Source organism: Chanodichthys erythropterus, chromosome 18, assembly GCF_024489055.1.
Source record: "Chanodichthys erythropterus isolate Z2021 chromosome 18, ASM2448905v1, whole genome shotgun sequence".
Lineage (NCBI taxonomy): Eukaryota > Metazoa > Chordata > Actinopteri > Cypriniformes > Xenocyprididae > Chanodichthys > Chanodichthys erythropterus.
The window spans coordinates 30486957-30510364 of record NC_090238.1 but is presented as its reverse complement, the minus strand read 5'-3'; the positions used below and the strand labels follow the sequence as shown (position 1 = coordinate 30510364).

Sequence of the window (23408 nt, the reverse complement as noted above, 5' to 3'; positions counted from 1 at the left end):
ATTAATGCGTCATTTTCCTCAAGTCCATTAGTGCATTTTTTGGAAAGTGAGCAGTACATCACATTTATCAGTACAAACTCGTCCCTCTGGAGTAGTTCTAGGCTTCCTCAGGCGGAGTTTCCTTCCTGCGTTTAGCTACCTTTTTCCGTAGAATAGGCTTTCAAAAGGTAGGACTATTCAAAGCTTTGAATGCCATCCTTATATGCAGCTGAAGTTGCAGTACCACTTGAAATCAAGATAGGATGGATTCTTATGGACAAACGATTTTGGTCATTGTGTTAATTTCGTCTTGTGCTAGATTGGTACATAGCTGTGCTTGCTCGAGTAATCTAAAATTTTGTGCCAAAATATACCAAAATCCAGTGGACTTTAAAACGGCTCAAGAGAACTGCAGAGAACAAGGCGGTCAGTTATCTATCCAATCGAATATATCCGATGAAGTTGTCGGCTTTCTTCTTGATAACATGATCGGACACTTTTGGATAGGACTACATCTCCCAAGGGATCAGTGCTCAAGTAATATGAGTACATTACGCGAAGGAGAAAGGACCACGGAACTCACGAACTGGGAGAGCGCAGAAACGCCGTGCGTGCCACGCTGCGTGTCTGTCTCCGGAGACAGAAAATTTACGGAGAGACCGTGCACAGACAAATTGGATGGATTTTTGTGTGAGGACCCTGAGGGGGATCTTTGCAAAGGAAATGTGGTCATCCTGGACAATGCGCGATGTTTGCTTAGGCACTGTGAACATAAATGTACTCCAATGAAAACCGGATACATGTGTTCATGTTATGAGCGATTCCAACCTAATGCACGAGATCCACGCCGCTGTGATTTATATTGTTCAACAAGTGTTTGTAAAGCGCTATGTATGAGAAACGGGGCGGCGTGTTGGTGCCCGGCTGGCTTCGTTAGAAGCGAACAAAACTGCGAAGATATAGATGAATGCAGTTCAAATCATGACTGCGCTCACATGTGCATAAATACGATTGGAAGTTATAAATGTGCTTGTCATAAACAATTTGTCTTGGTAAATGGAACTGAATGCACTTTCAATCCTAGTCTATTAAATGATCAAGTATTCACAACACTGTCCCCTAATTTTATAGCACGGGGGGCACTGTCGACTCCAGGAGAATATGTTGGGCTGATAATATTCCTAGTATTAGCTATTTTTGCTGTATTGGCACTTGTGTATTATTTGCGCGGTCGTAAAGCAACTGTACAGGAATGTAATCCACCAGATTATAACGAGTTTCAAGGAAGTGTATCTAAGTGAGATAGCAACATAACCGTGTTTTAGAAGGGGTCTTTTAGATGTCTTTATTTGTGACTGTACACATTCTTTGAAGGATTTGACTGTTGGAATGATTGTAAAAACTGTTATAATGTCTCTAGCTAAAATGCTGGAATGTTTGAATGAACAGTTTGATTACCGACATTCATTAAAGTTGCTAAAGTCCCTACTCTTTTGCTATATAATGCTGTTTGATTTCCACATGAATCTAGTTTTTTTGTTGTTGTTGCTTTTTTGTAATTTTTAAAAGTTGTTTTTGATATTAAAATAATAATGCCAGTGGGAGTAAATTCTTGCATCACTGAGGTTTCATATATGCAATTTTGTAAGTCATTTGCAAAACAAACACCGAAGTAAATATGCAGGTTATAGCCAAAACATTCTTTTCTTTTTTCTTTAAAGGTGCCCTAGAACTTTTTAAAAAAGATGTAATATAAGTCTAAGGTGTCCCCTAAATGTGTCTGTGAAGTTTCAGCTCAAAATACCCCATAGATTATTTTTTGCCTATTTTGGGGCATCATTATAAATGAGCCGATTCAGGGCTACTGTCCCTTTAATTCTCGTTTTACACAGCTTTTAAGTTTTACACAGCTAATATAACCCTCAAATGGATCTTTACAAAGTGTTCGTTGTGCATGCGGCATGTATGCGTCGGATTATGTGAGTATTGTATACTGTTATATCGTTTACATTTGATTCTGAATGAATTTGAGGCTGTGCTCTGTGGCTAACGGCTAATGCTACACTGTTGGAGAGATTTATAAAGAATGAAGTTGTGTTTATGCATTATACAGACTGCAAGTGTTTAAAAATGAAAATAGCGACGGCTCTTGTCTCCGTGAATACAGTAAGAAACGATGGTAACTTTAACCACATTTAACAGTACATTAGCAACATGCTAACGAAACATTTAGAAAGACAATTTACAAATATCACTAAAAATATCATGATATCATGGATCATGTCAGTTATTATTGCTCCATCTGCCATTTTTCGCTATTGTTCTTGCTTGCTTACCTATGATGATTCACCTGTGCACATCCAGACATTAATACTGGCTGCCCTTTTCTAATGCCTTTCATAATGTTGGGAACATGGGCTGGCATATGCAAATATTGGGGGCATACACCCTGACTGTTACGTAACAGTCAGAGTTATGTTGAGATTCGCCTGTTCTTCGGAGGTCTTTTAAATAAATGAGATTTATAAGAAGGAGGAACTGAACTCTTGTTATTTGACTATGCCAAGATAAATTCAATTTTTCATTCGAGAGCACCTTTAATATTAGACGATGACTTCTAGTTTATGACTTTAAAGGGATAGTTCACCCAAAAAAGAAAATTGTCATCATTTAATCACCCTCAATTTGTTCCAAAATTGTATGAATTTCTTTGTTCTGCGGTACACAAAGGAAGATATTTGGGGGGGTCTGGTTGGTTACAAACATTCTTCAGAATATATTATTTTGTGTTCATCATAACAAAGAAATATGTACAGGTTTGAAACAACTTGATGGTGATTAAAGGGTTAGTTCAACCAAAAATGAAAATTCTGTCATTAATTACTCACCCTCATGTCTTTCCACACCCGTAAGACCTTAATTTAGACTTTCAAACGCCCAGAAAGCTATACTAAAGACATATTTAAAACCGTTCACTGTTTTTGTGCACCAAAAAACTATATAACAACTTTATACAACAATATCTAGTGATGGGCGATTTCAAAACACTGCTTCATGAAGCTTCGAATCAGTGGTTTAGAACGTGTATCAAACTGCCAAAGTCATGTGAAACATTGAAATTTCGAAACGCTTATGAGGTAACAAAGCCTTGTTTACTGAAATCAAGTGACTTTGGCAGTCTTAGATTGTTTGATAACACTCCGAACCACTGATTTGAAACAATAGATTCGTAAAGCTTCGAAACTTCATGAAGCAGTGTTTTGAAATCGCCCATCACTAGATATTGTTGAATAAAGTTATTTAGTTTTTTTTTGGCGCACAAAAAGTATTCTCGTCGTTTCATAACATTAAGGTTGAACCACTGTAGTCACATGAACTGTTCTAAATATATCTTTAGTACCTTTCTGGACATTTGAAAGTCTATATTAACTGGAAATGGAGGCCTTACTGAGCCATCCGATTTTACCAAAAATATCTTAATTTGTGTTTTCCGAAGATGAACTAAGGTCTTACAGGTGTGGAACGACATGAGGGTGATTAATTAATGACAGGATTTTCATTTTTGGGTGAACTAACCCTCAAAATGATGGCTAAATTTTCATTTTTGGGTGAACTATCCCTTTAATTCCTTCAGCCTAAACTTACATCTGAGAGCGTACACAGATTATCTATTTAGTGGTCTAGCTGCATTCCCAGCTAAGTTTTTATTGTATTTTATTGACATTTAAACACTTTTACCTTAAATGCATGAGTTAAAAACATTGCTGAGTGCTTTTTAGATAGCTATAGTATATGTGATTTTCTGTAATTCACTAATAAATAATATCAATTGCATATTGATATTTGTTTAGTTCTATTCTGAAATGGACAAAAGAGATTGAGTTGCCTGCTATTAATATTACTTATATGAAAGTTCAGGAATAAGGATTTCACTTGTGTAAATCAACTCAAACTTTAATGTTTAAAACCTTATTTATAGGGAGGCCAGATGCTATTCCTGTGCTTTCTTTTGGCAGTTACTCCTCCATCTAAAAATGTTGCTTCCTTGTTACTCATTTTATAATGCTCTACACTGGTACTTTGACCTGTATAACAATTCATCTACCCATCACGAGATAACCTATTGCACCACGACAGGCTGGATAATTTTGCTTTCGATAAACTTTCCAGTGAAGAAAGGATCTAGCCTAGCAGAAGGCTATTATTCCATTGATTATCATCAGCTTGATCAGCTCGACTATCTGCTGAGAGAGCGAGAGAAACTCCGACGCAACTGATTTTCAATGTACAACATCTGTGGGTAGGTGACAGGAAAAACTGTGTGTATGACCAGAAACCAGCGAGCACTATTTTTAAAACACTGGCGTCATTAGACCTTGGCTTTAAATCTGGTAAGGTAGACTAGTGACGCTTATGACGCATTTTTCATCATCATCATCTTGATCATTGTACATTTAGACATCACCGTTATGTTGCACGAGCCTTCTTCTGATCTGTCGAAGACATTTGAATAATGCATAATAATGCGTGCTGAATATGCCATACACGCGATCCCGAAAAGACTATTTTGGTATTTCCGAATTGATATGGGGATTTACTGGTCATCATGTTCTGCGCGTCGGCGAGGAGATTCTACAGGGCTGAAAATCCATGATGCAATCCTAATATTTTCACGTTTTACCTAGCTTTTTGTCGTTTTCATCATAATTTCAGAGCATTGTGACCCGATGAATTTTATTCAATGAAAGATGTTTCACCATGGTGATAAAGAAGGCAAGAAATCTGCGTTTGGACATCCTGTCTGCGGCCAGATTATTCTCTCGATCATCCTCCTCCTCCTCCTTCCTTTTCTGGTCACCGCCTTCCCGGTTAACACAGTAGGTAAGAGATCTACATAAAGACTGCGATTATATAGGCTAAGTGATGATGATTATTATTATTTGTTTTTTGATGATGATGATGATGAGGATTTGGGAATATGATGAGGATGCAGCACCTCCCTTGTGGTTGCTTGTGTAATGGGACGCTGAAATTGTCGAAAGCCCCTTCAGTCATTCATTGACATGACGATGCTGCTTTCCAGCGGCCTGCTGTATATCGAACAACCTTTGGCCATGACAAAGCAGACAGTTCAAAACAAGCAAAAACCACACTCGTAAAATTCCAGACAACATGTAGGCCCTAAGCTCCTCCTGGTTATAACAACATTTTATGAAGGTGTCATTTATGTAGCATTGAGTAAAAGTAACATCTCAGCAGAAAAGTGTTTTCTCGTGTAGAAGCAAATGATATATTGATAGTGTGATGCTGGAGAGACACTACAGGGGAGTGTTGTAACACGGGCTGAGTTGTAACACTAACAGTTTCACCCAGGTGACATCACACTCAACACCTTCCTGTGGTGACAGAAGTTGTAAGACCATATGTAAAATAAAAAAGAAAATAAGAAAACAATTTTAAGAAAAGATAGATTCCGGAAAGAGATTTGTCCATTCTGATGTTTATGATTTAAAGGATTAGTTAATTTTCTGATAATTTACTCACCGCCATGTCATCCAAGATGTTTGTCTTTCTTTCTTCAGTGAAAAAGAAATCAAGGTTTTTGAGGAAACCATTCCAGGATTTTTTTCCATTTAGTGGACTTTAACAGCTACCAATTGGTTGAAGGTCCAAATTGCAGTTTCAGTGCAGCTTCAAAGGGCTCTACACGATCCCAGATGAGGAATAAGAGTCTTATCTAGGGAAACGATTGGCAATTTTCTAAAAAAAAAAAAAATTATATATTTTTTAACCACAAATGCTCATCTTGCACTGCTCTGCAATACACCACGCATTACGTAATCACATTCAGGTCAGGTCAGGTGTGATGTAGGCAGAAGTAAAACGGTAGGACGAAGAACTCCATCTCATTTTCTCCTCAAACTTCAAAATCCTCCGACATTGTTTTTTGGTTTTTGGTTTTTTTTTGTAGTTGCACGTTCGCATTTTAAACAGTTGCTCGGTACTTTCGCCTACATCATGCGCAACCTTTCCCACACTATTACGTAATGTGTGGCTCATCGCAGAGCAGTGCAAGATGAGCATTTCTGGCTAAAAAGTATATAATTTTTTTTTTTTAAGAAAATTACCCATTGTTTCGCTAGATAAGACCCTTATTCCTCGTCTGGGATCATGTAGAGCCCTTTGAAGCTGCATTGAAACTGCAATTTGGACCTTCAACCCGTTGGTAGCCATTGAAGTGCACTATATGGAAAAAAAATCCTGGAATGTTTTCCTCAAAAACCTTAATTTCTTTTCAACTGATGAAAGAAAAGCATAAACATTTTGGATGTCATGGGGGTGAGTAAATTACCAGGAAAATTGGAATTCTGAAGTGAACTAAAGTTCACCCAAAAATTAACATTTTCATTTACTCACTCTCATTTTGTTCCAAACCTGTATGAGTTTATTTCTTCTGTTGAACTCAAAAGAAGATATTTTAAAGAACATTGGTAACCAGACAGTTCACGGCACCCATTGACTTCCATAGCAGAAAAAAATATTATAGATGTCAATATGGGGCATCAATCTTTAAAGCTGCCATCAAACTGAAAATTGAATTTACCTTGGCATAGTTGAATAACAAGAGTTCAGTACATGGAAATGACATACAGTGAGTCTCAAACACCATTGTTTCCTCCTTCTTATATAAATCTTACTTGTTTAAAAGACCTCTGAAGAACAGGCGAATCTCAACATAACACCGACTGTTACGTAACAGTCAGTATCATTAATATGTACGCCCCAATATTTATCATATGCCAGCCCATGATCGAGGCATTAGACAAGGGCAGGCAGTATAAACATCTGGATCTGTGCACAGCTGAATCATCAGACTAGGTAAGCAAGCAAGAACAAAAATTTAAAAAATGGCAGATGGAGCAATAATAACTGACATGATCCATGATAACATGATATTTTGAGTGATATTTGTAAATTGTCTTTCTAAATGTTTCTTTAGTATGTTGCTAATGTACTATTAAATGTGGGTAAAGTTACCATCATTTCTTACTGTATTCATGGAGACAAGAGCCGTCACTATTTTCATTTTGAAACACTTGCAGTCTGTATAATTCATAAACACAACTTCATTCTTTATAAATCTCTCCAACAGTGTAGCATTAGCCGTTAGCCACGGATCACAGCCTCAAACTCATTCAGAATCAAATGTAAACATCCAAATAAATACCGTACTTACGCGATTAGACATGTTGCATGACGAACACTTTGTAAAGATCCATTTTGAGGGTTATATTAGCTGTGTGAACTTTGTTTATGCAATTATAGAGTCGAGAGCTCGGGAGGGGGCGGAGAGCGCGAGCAATTAAAGGGGCCGCAGCATGAATCGGCGCATTTCTAATTATGCCTCAAAATAGGCAGTTAAAAAAAAATTAATAAAAAAAAATCTAGGGGGTATTTTGAGCTGCAACTTCACAGACACATTCAGGGGACACCTTAGACTTATATTACACCTTGTAAAAAAACGTTCGATGGCACCTTTAAAATATTGTCTTTTGTGTTCAACAGAAGAAAGAAACTCATACAGGTTTGGAACAAAATGAGAGTGAGTAAATGATGACAACATTTAATTTGTGAACATAAAGCATGTTAAATGACATCTGAATAAGCTGACCAGATTTGGTCAGTTTTTCATGCCTTAGACAAGCCAGCTTCAAAAATAAATAAATAAAATTGTAACCATTTTTTCTTGCATTTTTACAATTTTTAATGAAATGCTTAATATAAAGTGGTGGTATTGGGAGGCATAATTATTTTGTACAAGTAGTAGATTTCTGAAATTATTTAACAAGAAATGACCAAATTACAGACATCAGGAACCAACACTGATTTCGGCACAATCATAAGATGCCAACTTTGCTTTAAATGCATGATTTTGGTTCTTCTCTGTGCACTTTCAGTGGAGCAGTTCTGCAAGGATCCCGGTTTTCCTGAGCATGGAATCAGAACTCCAAACACCGGTGTGTTCTTCGAAAACTCGGTGGCGAGGTTCTCTTGTGTGGATGGTTATAGCTTAAAGGGGCCAGTCAAGATTATCTGCACGCGCTTCCACAATGGATCGTTAGGCTGGAAACCAAGCCTTAAACCAGTGTGCCTTTCAGAAGGTTAGGATAGTTCTGTTCTGTAATTTTATGAAAATGTTGCAGCATTTATTTATTTAGCTAATCTATCTTCCAAAGATTGTCTTCCCCCATTCATCGAGGATGCTGATGTCACAAATAAGACGTACAGGCCTGGCGACAACCTCATTATTAGCTGTCATGAGGGATTTCAGATCCGATACCCTGACACGGAAACTATGGAATCATTATGTCAAGCCGATGGGACATGGGATAATCAGCCAACTTGTCAAGGTTGATGCAAGTCACTTGTTGCCAATTATTCAAAACAAACTGACTATAATTCAAAATTTTTCTTGTTATATCTTAAGATCCTGGAAAGGGTTTCAAGCGCTGTCCTTTTTCTCCACAGGCTGTTTACGGCCACTGATACCTCCACATAGTTACATGAACATCTCGGAAGCAGAGTTCTCTGTGCCTGTTGGAACTGTAGTCCACTACCAGTGCTTTCCTGGTTACAAGTTGGAGGGACCTGAACTTCTGGAATGCATGTATAACCTCATCTGGTCGGACACGCCACCCCGGTGCCTTGATGTTGAGGGTAAATATAATTCAATCATTTCTCAGCTTTGAGTTGTAAAATCAACAGATCTACAGATATGTTCAGAAAAAAATATATATTATAATATTCCATATTATAATATTTTATCAAATTATTTTATAATTACATTTTTATTACCCTTGAAAATTTTGCACACCATTTTCAACTAAAAATGGAAATTTTGTGTCTTGAAAATGCAAACTTTTGAAAATGGGATGTTGAAAACGATGCCATTATCGTCTCTGTGTTAACTACAAAAGTGTGGATTTGTGAAAACGGTGACATCTTGCGCATGCATATTACTTGTTCAGTCTATAGGCACATAGTGTTTATTTATAAAGTGACATCGCCAACTACTGGCCTGGCAGCAGAATACAGCATTTTTAGTTGTTTTCACGGATCCGTGTGAACAAGGATCATTTTGACAATGTTGTCGTCTGTACACCAAAAATGCAAACGAAAAACATTTCCGTTTTTAGTACACCATTGTCAGGTAAACGTAACCTTAGTTAATGGTTTATATAGTCTTAAGCCCAAAGTAGGGCTGTAATGATATCAGATTTTTCACTACACGATTATCATGGCCAAAAGAATACACAATAACGATATATCAGATATCTATAAAATCTTGATTAAACAAAAAAATTAAATAATGCTATCAAACTCAACTTTATTTTTTATTTTATTTTTTTTTTTTTTTTTGAAGAATCATATCATTGCATACAAAAGGAACAAATTATTAATAACTTCCTTCCATAAACTGATGTGGTTTCTTATTACAGAATCTTATTGCAGAAATTAAATTACTTTATAGTATTCTATACAGTGATAAAGGCTATGTCAACTGGTATTGCATTATAAATATACATTATCCTTATGAAAATACCAAAGATGGCTTAATGAACATAGATAAACCATATACTGTTGCAATGGTGTGTTAATTCTCTTTTTTATCTGCATTTTATTCAGCTACAGCGATGTCTTTGTCCATATTAGGGATTTCCTGGAATGTCGTAAATTTTATTAATCCTATGAGTCTCAGTTGTGGACTTTCTGCGCAAGGGCGCCCTCTGGTGTCGAGTATGAATGAAACATAAATTACATGTGAGAGTTCAGCTTTCCATTATTCTTGCATCTTTGGGGTAAAAATAGAAAAAAATAATGCTCTTTAAATATATTTGAAGTAAGCATAATCCATAAGTTTTCATCCAAATGAGCACAGTTTTTGACTAAAAATCCCCAAGGGATGAAAATATAATAAAACACAGAAAGGCATCAGCAGTTAACAGGATAATGTAACATTTCCAGTTTCAGGACTAGCAAAATAATTGCAATTTACCCTCTGTATAGTGGCCAAATCTGCAAGATGGAGGCAGAGGTGGATGAATCAGCAAGTCCTGCAGACTGGGATGATTAACATCTGACTCTGATTCAGATGTCTTTTTCTCTGTCTCTGATGTTTTTACAGCATGCTCCCTACCCCCGATGACAGAACATGGTGATTACATGTGCCACCCGCAACCATGTGACCGCTACATTCACGGGACGGTCGTAGAATACTACTGTTATCCTGGCTACTCTCTAGCGAATGATTACAAGTACATCACCTGCCAGTACGGGCAATGGTTTCCACAAATGCAGTTCTACTGCATCAAAGATGGTAAATCAGATAAAAGTTTCGATAAAAGATTTTTATTGGAACAACATAGTCTTATGAAGCATACGCATTAGATTGTGCAATGAGAAATACTTGGGTCAATTTCCATTGTATAAATTATTTATTAATTTATTAATAATGCATAAAACTGATATGTGTATGAGTTAAATGCAGCCTTGGTCAGCATATACCATTAAAAAGTTTGATGTCATTACGATATATCTAAATACTGTAGAATTTTTGTGTTATAATGTTAAATTTGGCTGTACTATGGGGTTTATAAGTACAGTTTTTTTTCCCCCCAAAGAGACAACGTGGCCTGGTTTTCAAGATTCTCTACTAACCACATGGAAAGTAGTAGCTTGTACGGCCACTAGTGTGCTGCTAGCCCTGCTCTTGGTGATCACAGCCAAGATGTTCCACTTCAAATGCAAATCCCAGCAAAGTCCGAGGTACAGCCAACATAATAATCACACAGTGTAGTTTGATATTTTCTTAACTTACTCATTAAAAAGTTTCTTTTTCAGTGAAGTGCAAGATGAAAGCCAGGATCCAAACATCCTGGTTGTAGATGGTGTTGCTGTGCCACTGCCCTCTTATGAAGAGGCTGTTAGTGGTACTTTTTGTCAGCCCCCAAATGATCTGCCCCCTGCTGGTCTGGGGAGCTCACAGCATTCAGAAGAACAAAACCCACCTTCATATCCCGGGCATACAGGGAGTCAAAATAGTGTGCCGCTGGACACCGGGGAGGCTGAGACCTGCGATAGCATCTCGGACACATCAGAATTTCTTCAAGGCATACAGCCATCTTCCTCCCATGCCGGTGGACTAAATAACATGTCTGAGAAAACCAATGCCATCACCTCTATGGAAGAGACTGCTTCCACAAGCCCTAGCATAGACATTGCAGACGGTAAGGCTGTAGGCTGCTGCCACCTAGTGGTGTAAACACACTTTTGTTTTTATCATACCAATGTTTTGCTTTGTATCTTCCAGAAATTCCTCTCGTGGAGGATGGTGAAGAAGACTGCTGATTGTTACTTTTAACTGAAAATTGGACACTTTAGATCATATCACTACATTACTGATTATTTTAGCATTCTTTGTTGAATAAAATGGCACAGGCCAAATTACTGCTCATAAGGATGATATTTAATGAAGAGCACACCAGGGAAGAATAGGCAATAAAAATAAAAAAAATTATAATAATCAAAAATTAAATTAACTCTCAATTTCTGCTCATGAAGGAACTATGCATTAGACCATGGCATATTATGTTAATTTAACTTTCCCACTACATTATATATATATATATATATATATATATATATATATATATATATATATATATATATATATATACACACAAAGTATTCAAAATTATTTTTCTTGTCACTTTCACTCGACAACTGCGCTGCATTCTGGACAGCTTTCAAATGGTATGGACAATGATGAATATTTCTTAAATAAATGATGCGTTAAATTAATCTGAGTTTATTGTTATTAAAGTTCAGTGTGCACTTATCCAGGGTAATTGTGGATAAAATTAGGTACAAGTTAAAGGCAGGTGCACTGCAAGCATTATGACAAGCTGAAAACAAAGTGCAAAGTTGGACTAAAGTAAAAATGTTGATCATACAAAACATACATGTTGGTCATAAAAAGGTTAAATAGGGCTCTTGACTCAATTTTAAAGAACCCTTTATGCAAAAGGCTCTATATGGATAAATGTCTTAAGCAGTGTTGCAACTTATGACTGGTTTTGTGGTCCAGGGTCACATATAGCCTAATAGTTTTTATTCCTTACATTTTGTATTATCATTTGTGTACATTTGTAATTATTTCCTACAGTTCAATTAAAAGAAAAGTTGTCCAAGTAAAACACGGGACTGATAAAATCGGTGCATCCACGACTTCTACATTGCATTGAATTTAATTTAAATTTATTTTTTTCCACTAGGTGGCACACATTTTTTTTTTTTTTTTTTTTTTTTTTTTGTTTGTTGTTTTTTTTCAGGACATCAGCGGGAGTTATTGCAGGGATCTGGAATAAGCTTCAGTTCATTGGGTTATCGTGTCAGCCTGATAATCTTCCTCGCAACTGAATTGGTGTGGAATTCTTAATTTCATAAACACGATAGAAACTAATCTTGATTCATGCAATTACAAAAATATATATATATATATATATATATATATATATATATATATATATATATATATATATATATATATATATGTGTGTGTATATGTGTGTGTGTATGTGTGTGTGTGTGTAAATGTATAACTTTATGTGTATTTGTCAAGCATGGATGGCTCTCTCTTGATTCATTTGTTTTATTTTATTAACTTTGTTTTGTACAAAAAATAACTACTATAGGCTACATCTGTTTCATTAAAGGTAATGTAATAAATCACGACACCAACAGTCTTGACAGGAAAAAAAAAAACAATTGGTTATCCTTAAAATTAATTTGATAATTTTGTAAATAATTTTTTTTTCTCAAAAGCGAGTTTTAGCAGAAGTTTTTCCAAATTAAAAATTAATAGTAATAAACCAAATCTATTTAAATAAAACATGATATTAACCGTATTACAAATATTGTAGCCTACATTGCCAATTCAACATATGAGAACACGATATCCTGTAATCAAAGGCGCACATTAAACGAGTGCGGCAAGCGCGCGCACGCACACACACGCACATACACACACCATATAACTTAAGCAGACATACTGTACACACACACACACACACGCTCAAGAGCAAACACACTCCTTCACTCCTAAGCACACGGCAAAAATGCCAGGAGAGCCGAATTCACTAAATCATCATCATCGTGCAAAGTGCCCTGAGGTTAGTTTCCTGACCGAGAGGACTGCATGGCTCCAAGGACTCCTGACGCGCGTCATTATAATAATTTACTTCTCTTATTTGAGACGCACTTTTGCACATCCTCAGTGTTTGGACTACCAGCCACCTTTCAAACCCCCTTACCACCTCGAGTTTTGTAGGCACTATGAGAAATTTGGTTGTTGTGACCAAAAAACGGACAACAATATTGCAACGAGATACTGGGATATAATGGACCTGATTGGTGAAGAAGAGTATGCAGTGTGCGGGGATTTGGTAAAAGATATTATGTGTCAGGTATGTATGATTCTTTGTGAACAATTATGATGACGTTTCAATTGTGTTACATTTTGTGCAACTAATGTATTAACAAGGTTTCAGAAATGCTTGACTTATGTGTGTGAAAGTTGCACCTGCTTAAATGAGTAAATTAGGCCTATTGCTGTTCTTTTCAGTAGCTGAGCGACTGAATTATAAATAGGTACAGATGCAGAAATGTACAGTAAATACTCTTATTAGTGGTGCTTGGTAAGACAAGCGTCATTTTACCATTGCTCATAACCTCTAAATCTACATATTATACTATATTTGTGCAAGTGCCCACATAGATTTTTAAGCCAAATTTATTTTGAATGGAGCTTCCAAAATACTATATATATATATAAAGGGCCTATAGTAATTTTAAATTCCAACAAGATGTGATTAGAACGTTCAGTGCGGCACGTCATCATTCAAATCTGCGTTCGCGCTTTGGCTCGCGCAGGCGCTCATAGGCTAATGTTTATTTTATGTTAATGATATTTAAATGCACATAGTAGCCAACTAGCAGCTACATATATATATATATATATATATATATATAATATATATTAATATATATATATCGTTTGCAAAGTTCACACTGTCTATGAAAACGGCAATAAAAATCCTTTAATCGTTTCCCAGTTCACCTGTCACCTCTTCTGGGACAAGCGGATGAATTTAGCCACGTGTTGCAAATCCGACAACTCTGACTCTGAATTTCTGAATTTCAGATCTACTAACCTTTAATTCAGGGTGATTTGGACATTTTTGGCCATATGTAACATATATTAAAGGTATTTAAACGACAAAATACATTTTCTTAATATTTTAGAAATGGAATATCAGATATTTCATTATATAGTTAACAAGTTTGGGAATGTTTCGGATAAAAAAAAAGGAAAATTAAGTAAAAACCAATACACCAGTGCTATATTGTGGCTGCGGTGTCACGTGACAAGCATTCACATTGCATGGAAAAAATAATACATAAAATTGCAAGGCTATCATTGGCCAGTCTAAATGAATTATACCCCATATGAGGCTCTTTTAGCATTTCTACAGTTACTTTTCAAAGCGATTTTACTTGTAATTTTCACTGGGGTGCCAATCCTGTTCCTGGTCTGGAGATCTACCTTCCTGCTCCAATCCTATAAACCTGAACTAATTAAGCTCTTCAGGAATATTTGATAATTACAAACAGGTGTGTTGGAACCAGTGTTGTAGTCGAGACAACCTCATTTGAGTCCAGGCCATTTCCTGAAAAGGTTGAGTCAGAGTTCAGACCAAGACTAGAAAGTCATGTCACATACCTGAAGAGGGTCAGAATTCAGACAATGTAAATAGGCTTTAGGGTGAACAAAGCCTGGTTTTGTGTCAGTGTTACGTGAACCTCTCGGAGACATGATGACAGAGCAGATCATATGAGTGAGTTGGCACAAACCACAAAACGTATCCGCACTGAGTCCGAGTCAAGACCAAGTCCAAATGCTTCCAAGTCCATGGAAGTATGGTCTTGGATTCTGACTCCCCTGCTGAAAAATCCAGCATAAACCAGCATGAACTCCATGCTGGTCCAGGCTGGTTTATGCTGGTTAGAGCCGGTATAGTGCTGGTCTTGCTGATGGACCAGTGTAGTCATGCAAAAAAGTGTTCTCAAGCAAAACTGAGATGGTGTAGCTGATCCACCAGCACTCCTGCTTCCCATGCTGGGGGCCAGGAAACCAGCAACCAGAATCCCATGCTGGTCCCAGCATGCAAAACATATGCTGGTGATCAGCAATGCTGGATTTTTCAGCAGGGTCAAGATGGATTCTAGTCAGATCTTAAAGGGATAGTTCACCCAAAAATGAAAACTATCCTATGATTTACTCACCCTCAAAGCATCCTAGGTGTATTGACTATCTTCTTTCCAACGAACCCAATCGGAGATATATTTAAAAATATCCTTGCTCCTCCAAGCTTTATAATGGTTGTGAATGGAGGGACACATTTTTAAGCAAAAATAAAATGCATCCACCCATAAAGGCCTTTCGAAGAGAAAAATATCCATATTTAAAACTTTATAAATTCAAATAACTAGCTTCCGGCTGCGTAGACGCCTCTCGTAGTTCAAACAAATAGGGCTAGGCAACAAACTCAAGCTCCTCTTCTCCTCCTCTGAGATTTCTCTTTAAAATTTCTCGTTTCATGACCAGTGTTTTGTTTTGCTCTATCCTCTGAGCTTCCGTGTTCATCATTGCGTCGTTGCGACAGGTCAGAGGTTGCTCTTCCGCCGCAAATCGAGGCGTACGGCTGTCTGTCAGAAGCTAGTTATTATGGTTAGTAAAGTTTAACATGGATATTTTTCTTACAAAAACCGATCGCTTCACTTCAGAAGGCCTTTATTAATCCACTGGAGCCATATGTATTATTTTTATTATGGATTGATGCATTTTATTTCTGCTTCAAAATGTGGCCCCCATTCACAACCGTTATAAAGCTTTGAGGAGCAAAGATATTTTTTAAATATATCTCTAATTGTGTTAGTCTGAAAGAATATAGTCATAGACATCTAGGATGGCTTGAGGGTGAGTAAATCATGGGATAATTTTCATTTTTGGCTGAACTATCCCTTTAAGTACTACAACACTGGTTGAAACTGTGGAAGGTATAACACTAGGAACAGGATTGGGCACCCCAGTTATACAAACTAGAACATCAGAGACTTGTGGTTGGGCTCTTTTGGGTGGACCAGTAAGCTTCAGAACTTGTATTGCAATTTTGCAGGAGTGTTCTCCTTACGCTGCACACTTGTTTGATGCCGAAGACCCGTACACTCCAGTGCGCCACCTACCAGGACTGTGCTTCACTTACTGCTCAGACTTCCACAGTAAGTGCCATTCTGTAGTAAAGTACCTAACCAACAGCCGGACCCTGCAGGAGACATGTGAGAAAGACCGCTCTCATTTCTGTAACCTCATTAACCTTCCTGACCAGGACTACTGCTATCCAAACGTCGTGAGGAACAATGACTTGTACAGCAATCTGGGCAAAGTGGTGGAGGACACCAAAGGCTGCCTGCAGCTGTGCTTGACGGAAGTGGCCAATGGGCTGAGGAACCCTGTGCTGATGGTCCACAGCGGAGATGACACCCACCGCATGTTCGTGGCAGAGCAGATAGGCTTTGTGTGGGTGTATCTGAGAGATGGCAGCCGCTTGGAGCAGCCCTTCCTGGACATCAGCGGGGAGGTGTTGACCACACCGTGGTTGGGAGATGAAAGAGGTTTCCTGGGTCTCGCCTTCCATCCGAAGTACAGAAACAATGGCCGCTTCTTCATCTACTACTCCATTCTGATCAACGGCAAACTGGAGAAAGTTCGTATCAGCGAGATGAAGGTCTCAGCTCATGACATGAACATGGCAGACCCCCACTCAGAGAGGTTAATAGGTTTGATCCATGTTGTTATGCAAATGATATATAAATACATGGAATATGGAGTATAGTTCACTCAAAAATCTTATGCATATAATATTCCTAGTCAAGATGTGGGTCAAGTTCAAAAAGCACAAAAAATGTTTTAAATGATCAGTTTTGATACATCACATCAAGCTGCATGGTTAATGACTCGTGTGCCTCATGATGACCAAATATCAAGGTAGATATATATATATTTTTAAATCTGCATCTACAGAGTTCTTCTTGAGATTGAGGAGCCTGCAGCAAACCATAATGGTGGCCAGCTTCTGTTTGGTCTAGATGGATATCTGTACATCTTTACAGGAGACGGTGGAAAAGCAGGAGACCCTTTCGGGAAGTTTGGAAATTCTCAAAACAGGTAAGGGTTTTGAAACTGACAAAATTAAAACATCTAATCACATTGAAACATCTAATGATTGTCACATATCTTGCTTAGTGCTTTAATAAAACAGGAATTTCCTCTCGGACACGTTCTCATAAAAGCTCATGCAAATATGTTTCAGATCAGCATTGTTAGGAAAAGCGCTTCGGATTGATGTGGATGGTAGCAGTGTAGATGGAAAGCCCTATAAGATTCCTCCAGACAATCCCTTTCTTGGAGATCCTGATGCAAAGCCAGAAGTCTATGCCTATGGTGTGAGGAATATGTGGCGCTGCTCAGTGGATCGAGGTGATCCGCTCACCCGTTACGGCAGAGGGAGAATCTTCTGTGGCGACGTGGGTCAGAATCGATATGAGGAGGTTGATATCATTGTGAAGGGAGGAAACTATGGATGGAGAGCCAAAGAAGGCTTTGAATGCTTTGATATGAAACTGTGCCAGAACTCTTCTCTAGGTGAGCTGGACCGTAGAATAACTACACATGCAGAAAATGACAAACAGAGCATTCCAAGATTTTTTTACTACTCTGGTCACTGGAGAACTTCATACCACTGGCCAGTCCATAAATTTGTGCTCCTGATTCTGGAAATTGTGTCAAAAATGAAAAATTCTGTCATGATTTACTCACCCGCATGTCATTCCAACGCTAATACTATTTTCTTTCATTCCGTGGAATCCTTAGGAAGATATTAAGCAGAATGTCTAAGAGGCCGTTTAAATAACACTATTTTCAATTAAAAACTGATATTTTTTTTACGTGTTTTGGTGTTTTTCATTTGCTAACTTGCTGAATTGTGTCACATTGCACAAAAAATAGTGGTCTAATGCAATGAGCCTAAAAGCAGCATTGCAGCAGTGGAGAGTATTTTCATTGAACAATGGCTTATATGTTTGTGTTCCTCAGACAACGTTAACGTAAAGCTACAGGAAGACTTGGACCACATTTATGGGTTTTTTAAGGGGTTGGAAGTATAAATCACCATACTTTCTTAGTATGTAAAAAGCATGTCAGACATTCTACATTTAGACACTCGTAAAAAATATATAATTTTAGTCTGGTTTCAAAGACCAGGCTTAAACCTAGTCTCATACCAGGATTAAAATGCATGTTAGATCTATCCTAACTGAAAGCAACTTGCACTGGCATAACTTTGTTTTAACTTTGTTATCCATTGTTTTGTCTCAAGATGCACACCAGAAATGTTTTTTTCTAAGGCACGTTTATAAAAGCTACTTAAATGTCCTAATTGAACTAAGGCCTAATCCTGGCTTAATATAACCAGGCCTTTGTGTTTTATGAAAGAAAGATAATTCAGGATCAAAGCAACTCAAAAGGCGAGAAAATTATAACAGAAAATTCTAGGTTATATTCAAATTAATGTCAAATTAAATTAAAAAATTCTCACGTGTTTACACATTCTTTCATTGACGCAAAACCTGTTGTAATCCACAAAAATGCTTTTATATTTGTTTTTTTAACAGATGACATTCTTCCAATATTTGCCTATGGACACCATGTTGGGAAATCTGTAACTGGAGGTTATGTGTATAGAGGATGCGAATCACCCAACCTCAATGGTCTTTATATTTTTGGAGACTTTATGAGTGGGTAAGGATCGACGCTCTTTCAGCATTGCAACCACTTTTGTGCATAATCAACTTTCAATTTGATTTTTTAGAAAATATATAACTATAAAGTAACAATACACAAAACAAATTTTTAGGTCATTCGGTCACTACTTTTTTTACTTAAAATAAGTCTAGGAGAAATGACAATTCAAGCCTTTGTTCTTATTCAGACGACTAATGGCTCTGGAGGAGGATAAGAAAACTGGGAGTTGGAAGGAAAAGAATGTGTGCATGGGTGAAACTTCAACCTGTGCTTTTCCTGGGCTTATAAATCATCACCACAAGTTCATCATCTCATTTGCTGAGGATGAAGCGGGTAGGTTTGTGCACAGTTCTGTAAAGGCTTAATATGAATATTAAAGAAATAATATGCGTGAAAAGCATTCATACTATATGTTTGTGTTTGTTTTTCTGTAGGAGAGCTTTATTTTCTAGCAACCTCCTATCCAAGTGCAATGTCCCCCTTTGGCACACTTTACAAATTCGTGGACCCATCCAGGTATGTATATTTTGGTACATATTGTCAACTTAAACATATTCACGTGCAAATGAAGGAAATATCTATCTATCTATCTATCTATCTATCTATCTATCTATCTATCTATCTATCTATCTATCTATCTATCTATCTATCTATCTATCTATCTATCTATCTATCTATCTATCTATCTATCTATCTATCTATCTATCTATCTATCTATCTATCTATCTATCTATCTATCTATCTATCTAGGCAGTACAGTAAGTGAAAGAAATGAACCGTCAAAATTCATCTTTCAGCAATGGCCTCTATATAACAAATCATATAGACAGATTAGGTAAATTTCCCATTATAAGAGTTCCTAAAATGTAACAGATGACTCTCAGTTAAGACATCATGCTGAGAGACAAAAGGACTACAGGACGTGTCAGTTGAAGCGGTCTATATTCTTTTGGAATCTTGGAATCTGTGGCGCATGCTTTCCCCAAATGGTTTCCATCCAGACTTCTGGAAATCTGCTATCATCTATCTATCTATCTATCTATCTATCATGGATCATAACTCAATGATTTGTTCATTCTATTTTGTAAGATGTGGGTCTGATATGGAAATGTTTAATTTATTATTTTGCCTTTAAAATAAAATGAATCTACAGTAGTAGTAGTAAAGGATAAATAAATGACAAAATTATCTTGAAAGTTAAAATAACGAAACAACCAAACATAAGCTGTTTGAGGTTTTAAATAATTTACTGATGGATAAATCAAGAGAGACATTCTGCTGGAACCAACATGACTTCAGGAGATTATCAACCCATCTGAAATCAATCTCACTAATAGCAATACCATACATTAATCCCAGATGTTCCGTATTCTTTATCCCTCTTTAAATAGTGGAAAAAACAGAGATTCAATCCTCTGATAGGAGCATCTGGAGGTCTCTGTCTTGTTTCATTCAGACTGTCAGCCCAAATCCGACTTTTGTGCATACTGTATCCGATTGAAATTCGATCAGATTTAGCAAGTGTGAACAGCACAAAAAAATCTGTTTTTTACATCCTTTTTAGGTTTGTGTGATGTTTCATGCCACGTAATATGTAACATCAGACGTTGTTATAGGAAATCAGCCTCCTACGATTTTGCCGCTGCCTCAGAAGATGGAGTACTCCAGTGCGGTGGCTACATATTGTCATGTTGTACATAAGACAATATCTGCATTGCAACCCCTCCATGTTGTGGTTATTGATGTGTTTTTGTCGTATAGGCCTACCAACCAACGTAACGTCATTGCCATAGAAACCAATGCTGATATTCCGGAAAACAAAAGAGCACAATGGATGCACAAAATGGATCTGATGGATGCAATGGATGCACAAAATGGATCTGCCAATAATTTTAAATCAGATTGTAATTGGATATACAAATAATGGGATTTGGACTGACAGTGTGAATGTAGCCCTTATGTATCAATTTATGTTGAAATAATTATGATGCCATTTCAAATTTCTTTCTTACCTTACAGCACTAAAGAAGGCCTACATGTTTTAAGGATAATGGGTTAATTTGTCTATACATCCCCTCTGCCTGTTTTCTGCTTACAGGAGGGCACCTCCAGGAAAATGCAAATATAAGCCACTTCCAGTAAAGGTCAGAGGGAAGAAAGTGCCATTCACACCCAGAGAATGTAAAAATCTATCTATCTTTTAATTATTTTATTATTTCAACTTTAAAGATTCCTGGTTAAGATTGCCAGAGAACTCTGAAATTATGTAACAGAACTGCTTGAAGACTTATTTAAATGCATTGTTTTTTTTTGTTTTTTTTAAGTGACTGTGCTTGGCATAAGCGAAACACCTACAAGATCACCACTGGAAAAGATCATACTACCCACTAAACCACCGGGCACGCGCCAGCCCGTGATGGCCAAACCCTCCACATCTGCACCAAAGAAAAAACTGCCGGGCCAAACCACCACAGCAAAACTGCGCCAAGACAAGTCAAAAAAGACAACACAATCAAAGGAGAAGCAAATAAATGTGAGCACAAAAACACTCAAGAAAGCTCCTCCTCACAAGAAGTCAATGTTACAAACCAAGAAAGACATAAAAGTCACAGGAAAGCCATCTCACAATCCCAAACTGTCCATAAAAGGAGCCCAGGAAAGAAAGAAACCCAAACCGTTCAAACCAACAAAACCAAAAGAGGTGAAAAAGCCTAATGTCTGGCTACAAAAGGCCAAAAAGACTGGAAAAGAGGTGAAGAAACCTGTGAAGAGCAAGCCAAAGACAACTATTTCTAAGAAACAAGATGGCAACAAAAAGGCTAAAAAAAGCCCTCTCGCAAAAAAGACAAAACTGTTTTAATAAGCCGTGTGTGGTGTAGTAATTAGGTCAGTCAAATGTGTGATGACAGAGACCAAAGAGAAAACCACAGCAGTCTTGCGGCAACAGTTGATTTTGTTTAACATGCAACACATGCAGGAGCATTCTTCAAATGTTGATCTTATTTTTGGAATGTGGTTAAGTAATTAGTTTGGGCAATGATTTTTATTTTAGATCAAAACTAAAATTATAAGGAGAAATTCAGAATAAAAACACAAGAATGCGTTTGAAAGACTTTTTTAAACATAACTCTTTGAAATTAAAATACATTCCATTGTAAAATGTGCTAATTTTATGACATACCTAAGAAAGTCCAAAATACACATTTTGAAATGTAAAACCAAAGTGGCATTGCTTTTACTTTAATAGACACAGACAGAAGACAAACCTATATCTAATGCATGATACTTATTTTCTTTTTTTGGTTTAAGTAAAAATGGTTCATTCAATTAAAGTGTTTTGGCTTGTTTACAGTAAAAATTGCAGTTTCAAACCAAGTCTATGAGGGTGTAAATTTAAGTACTTGTTCCACCTTTAGTGTTCGCAGTACTAGGTCAACTAGAAAAGTAATATCATATACTTATAGGAGGACCACTATTGCTGAACACGTTAAAAAATGTCTTCCATCAAAATAGAAAATATTAAAATACACAATTTTTGCAATGTGACTTTTATTGAATTAAACATTTGAATTATGCACATACTTGCATATTATTGCATAAGTAATGCACTCTTAATTGGAAAATGTTACAACTTTTGATGATGTACACCTCAGCTTTTGCTTACTGTTATTTCATAAAACAATAAATTAAATTCAAGTGTACGTTTTATTTTTTATTTTTTTAATCACTAATAAAAAAATATCAAAATAGTTGCACTTTCTGCAGTGTTTAATAAAAACTAAAAAAGAAAAAAACTATTTCTTATAATATGTAATCCCTGCAACAGAGTCATCTCTGTGAAGTATGTCAGGATCTCTAAGCAGAGCACAAGGTAGGTGATGTGCCATAATTTAACTGACAGTATCCTGCCAAAGCAAAGCCCTATCCATCATTCAAGATCCTTAAAACCTCCCCTTCCTTCCATTCCCTTCCACACACCTGGACTGAACTATGCACCTTACATATTTGAATAGCACTTCTGTCCACCATTTTTTGCAATGCAAGTAAAGCTATTTTCTGCGAATGTGCTAGACTTATGATTTATTAGCTGCTATAGGTAAATAACTAGAAGAATAAAAATGCAGTAAATGTAAAACTACTTGTGCTACAAACAAGTGTGTTGATAACTACAACAATACATTAAAATAATACAAGAAATACCATTTTGGAATATCAAGCAGTTTTTGTACAGCAAAAATATCTGGAAAGAAATAACAAGAAGCTTTACACATAGTTAAAAATGATCGCACCAGGTCTGAAATAAAAAATAAGGTGGATATAAATGTAGTGTTTGTACGGTATTGTGCTGTATCTGATGTTCTTTGCATGTATAAGATGTCAAGGTGATTAAAAGAATTCAACTACAGGTGCTGGTCATATAATTAGAATATCATCAAAAAGTTGATTT

General features: G+C 36.8%; 3 protein-coding genes across 4 annotated transcripts; all 3 read left to right on the top strand.

The window, feature by feature from the left end:
- Positions 1–71: 71 nt before the first annotated feature.
- LOC137006707 (thrombomodulin) lies at positions 72–2487 on the top strand. The gene has a single exon (XM_067367696.1). It carries the CDS (start codon positions 243–245, stop codon positions 1278–1280), a length of 1038 nt encoding a protein of 345 aa, XP_067223797.1. The 5' UTR covers positions 72–242; the 3' UTR covers positions 1281–2487.
- A 1603-nt stretch (positions 2488–4090) lies between these two features.
- susd4 (sushi domain containing 4) lies at positions 4091–12256 on the top strand. Of its 2 annotated transcripts, XM_067367645.1 has the most exons (9): positions 4091–4279; positions 4693–4860; positions 7938–8141; positions 8217–8390; positions 8509–8697; positions 10166–10357; positions 10662–10806; positions 10882–11267; positions 11351–12255. In XM_067367645.1, the coding sequence occupies exons 2-9, from the start codon at positions 4728–4730 to the stop codon at positions 11386–11388; spliced, it is 1461 nt and encodes a 486-aa protein (XP_067223746.1). In that variant the 5' UTR covers positions 4091–4279; positions 4693–4727; the 3' UTR covers positions 11389–12255. The 2 variants fall into 2 exon arrangements, with proteins under 2 accessions (XP_067223746.1, XP_067223747.1); XM_067367646.1 differs by lacking the exon at positions 4091–4279 and having other exon boundaries at positions 4732–4856; positions 11351–12256.
- Positions 12257–13157: 901 nt separating this feature from the next.
- On the top strand, positions 13158–21821 carry hhipl2 (HHIP-like 2). The gene is made up of 9 exons (XM_067366918.1): positions 13158–13505; positions 16278–16930; positions 17183–17326; positions 17472–17803; positions 18832–18958; positions 19149–19294; positions 19396–19477; positions 21060–21142; positions 21286–21821. The coding sequence occupies exons 1-9, from the start codon at positions 13158–13160 to the stop codon at positions 21819–21821; spliced, it is 2451 nt and encodes an 816-aa protein (XP_067223019.1).
- The last annotated feature ends 1587 nt before the right edge of the window (positions 21822–23408 follow it).

What these genes read in the sequence shown, in the direction of transcription:
- hhipl2 (XM_067366918.1), top strand. Translation starts at nt 13,158, where the DNA reads ATGCCAGGAGAGCCGAATTCACTAAATCATCATCATCGTGCAAAGTGC. An exon ending in GCAGACCCCCACTCAGAGAG is followed by an intron (nt 16,931 to 17,182) that starts GTTAATAGGTTT and finishes CTGCATCTACAG; the next exon opens with AGTTCTTCTTGAGATTGAGG. An exon ending in ATTTGCTGAGGATGAAGCGG is followed by an intron (nt 19,295 to 19,395) that starts GTAGGTTTGTGC and finishes GTTTTTCTGTAG; the next exon opens with GAGAGCTTTATTTTCTAGCA.
- susd4 (XM_067367645.1), top strand. Translation starts at nt 4,728, where the DNA reads ATGTTTCACCATGGTGATAAAGAAGGCAAGAAATCTGCGTTTGGACAT. An exon ending in CTTCCCGGTTAACACAGTAG is followed by an intron (nt 4,861 to 7,937) that starts GTAAGAGATCTA and finishes GTGCACTTTCAG; the next exon opens with TGGAGCAGTTCTGCAAGGAT. An exon ending in ACCAGTGTGCCTTTCAGAAG is followed by an intron (nt 8,142 to 8,216) that starts GTTAGGATAGTT and finishes TATCTTCCAAAG; the next exon opens with ATTGTCTTCCCCCATTCATC.
- LOC137006707 (XM_067367696.1), top strand. Translation starts at nt 243, where the DNA reads ATGGATTCTTATGGACAAACGATTTTGGTCATTGTGTTAATTTCGTCT.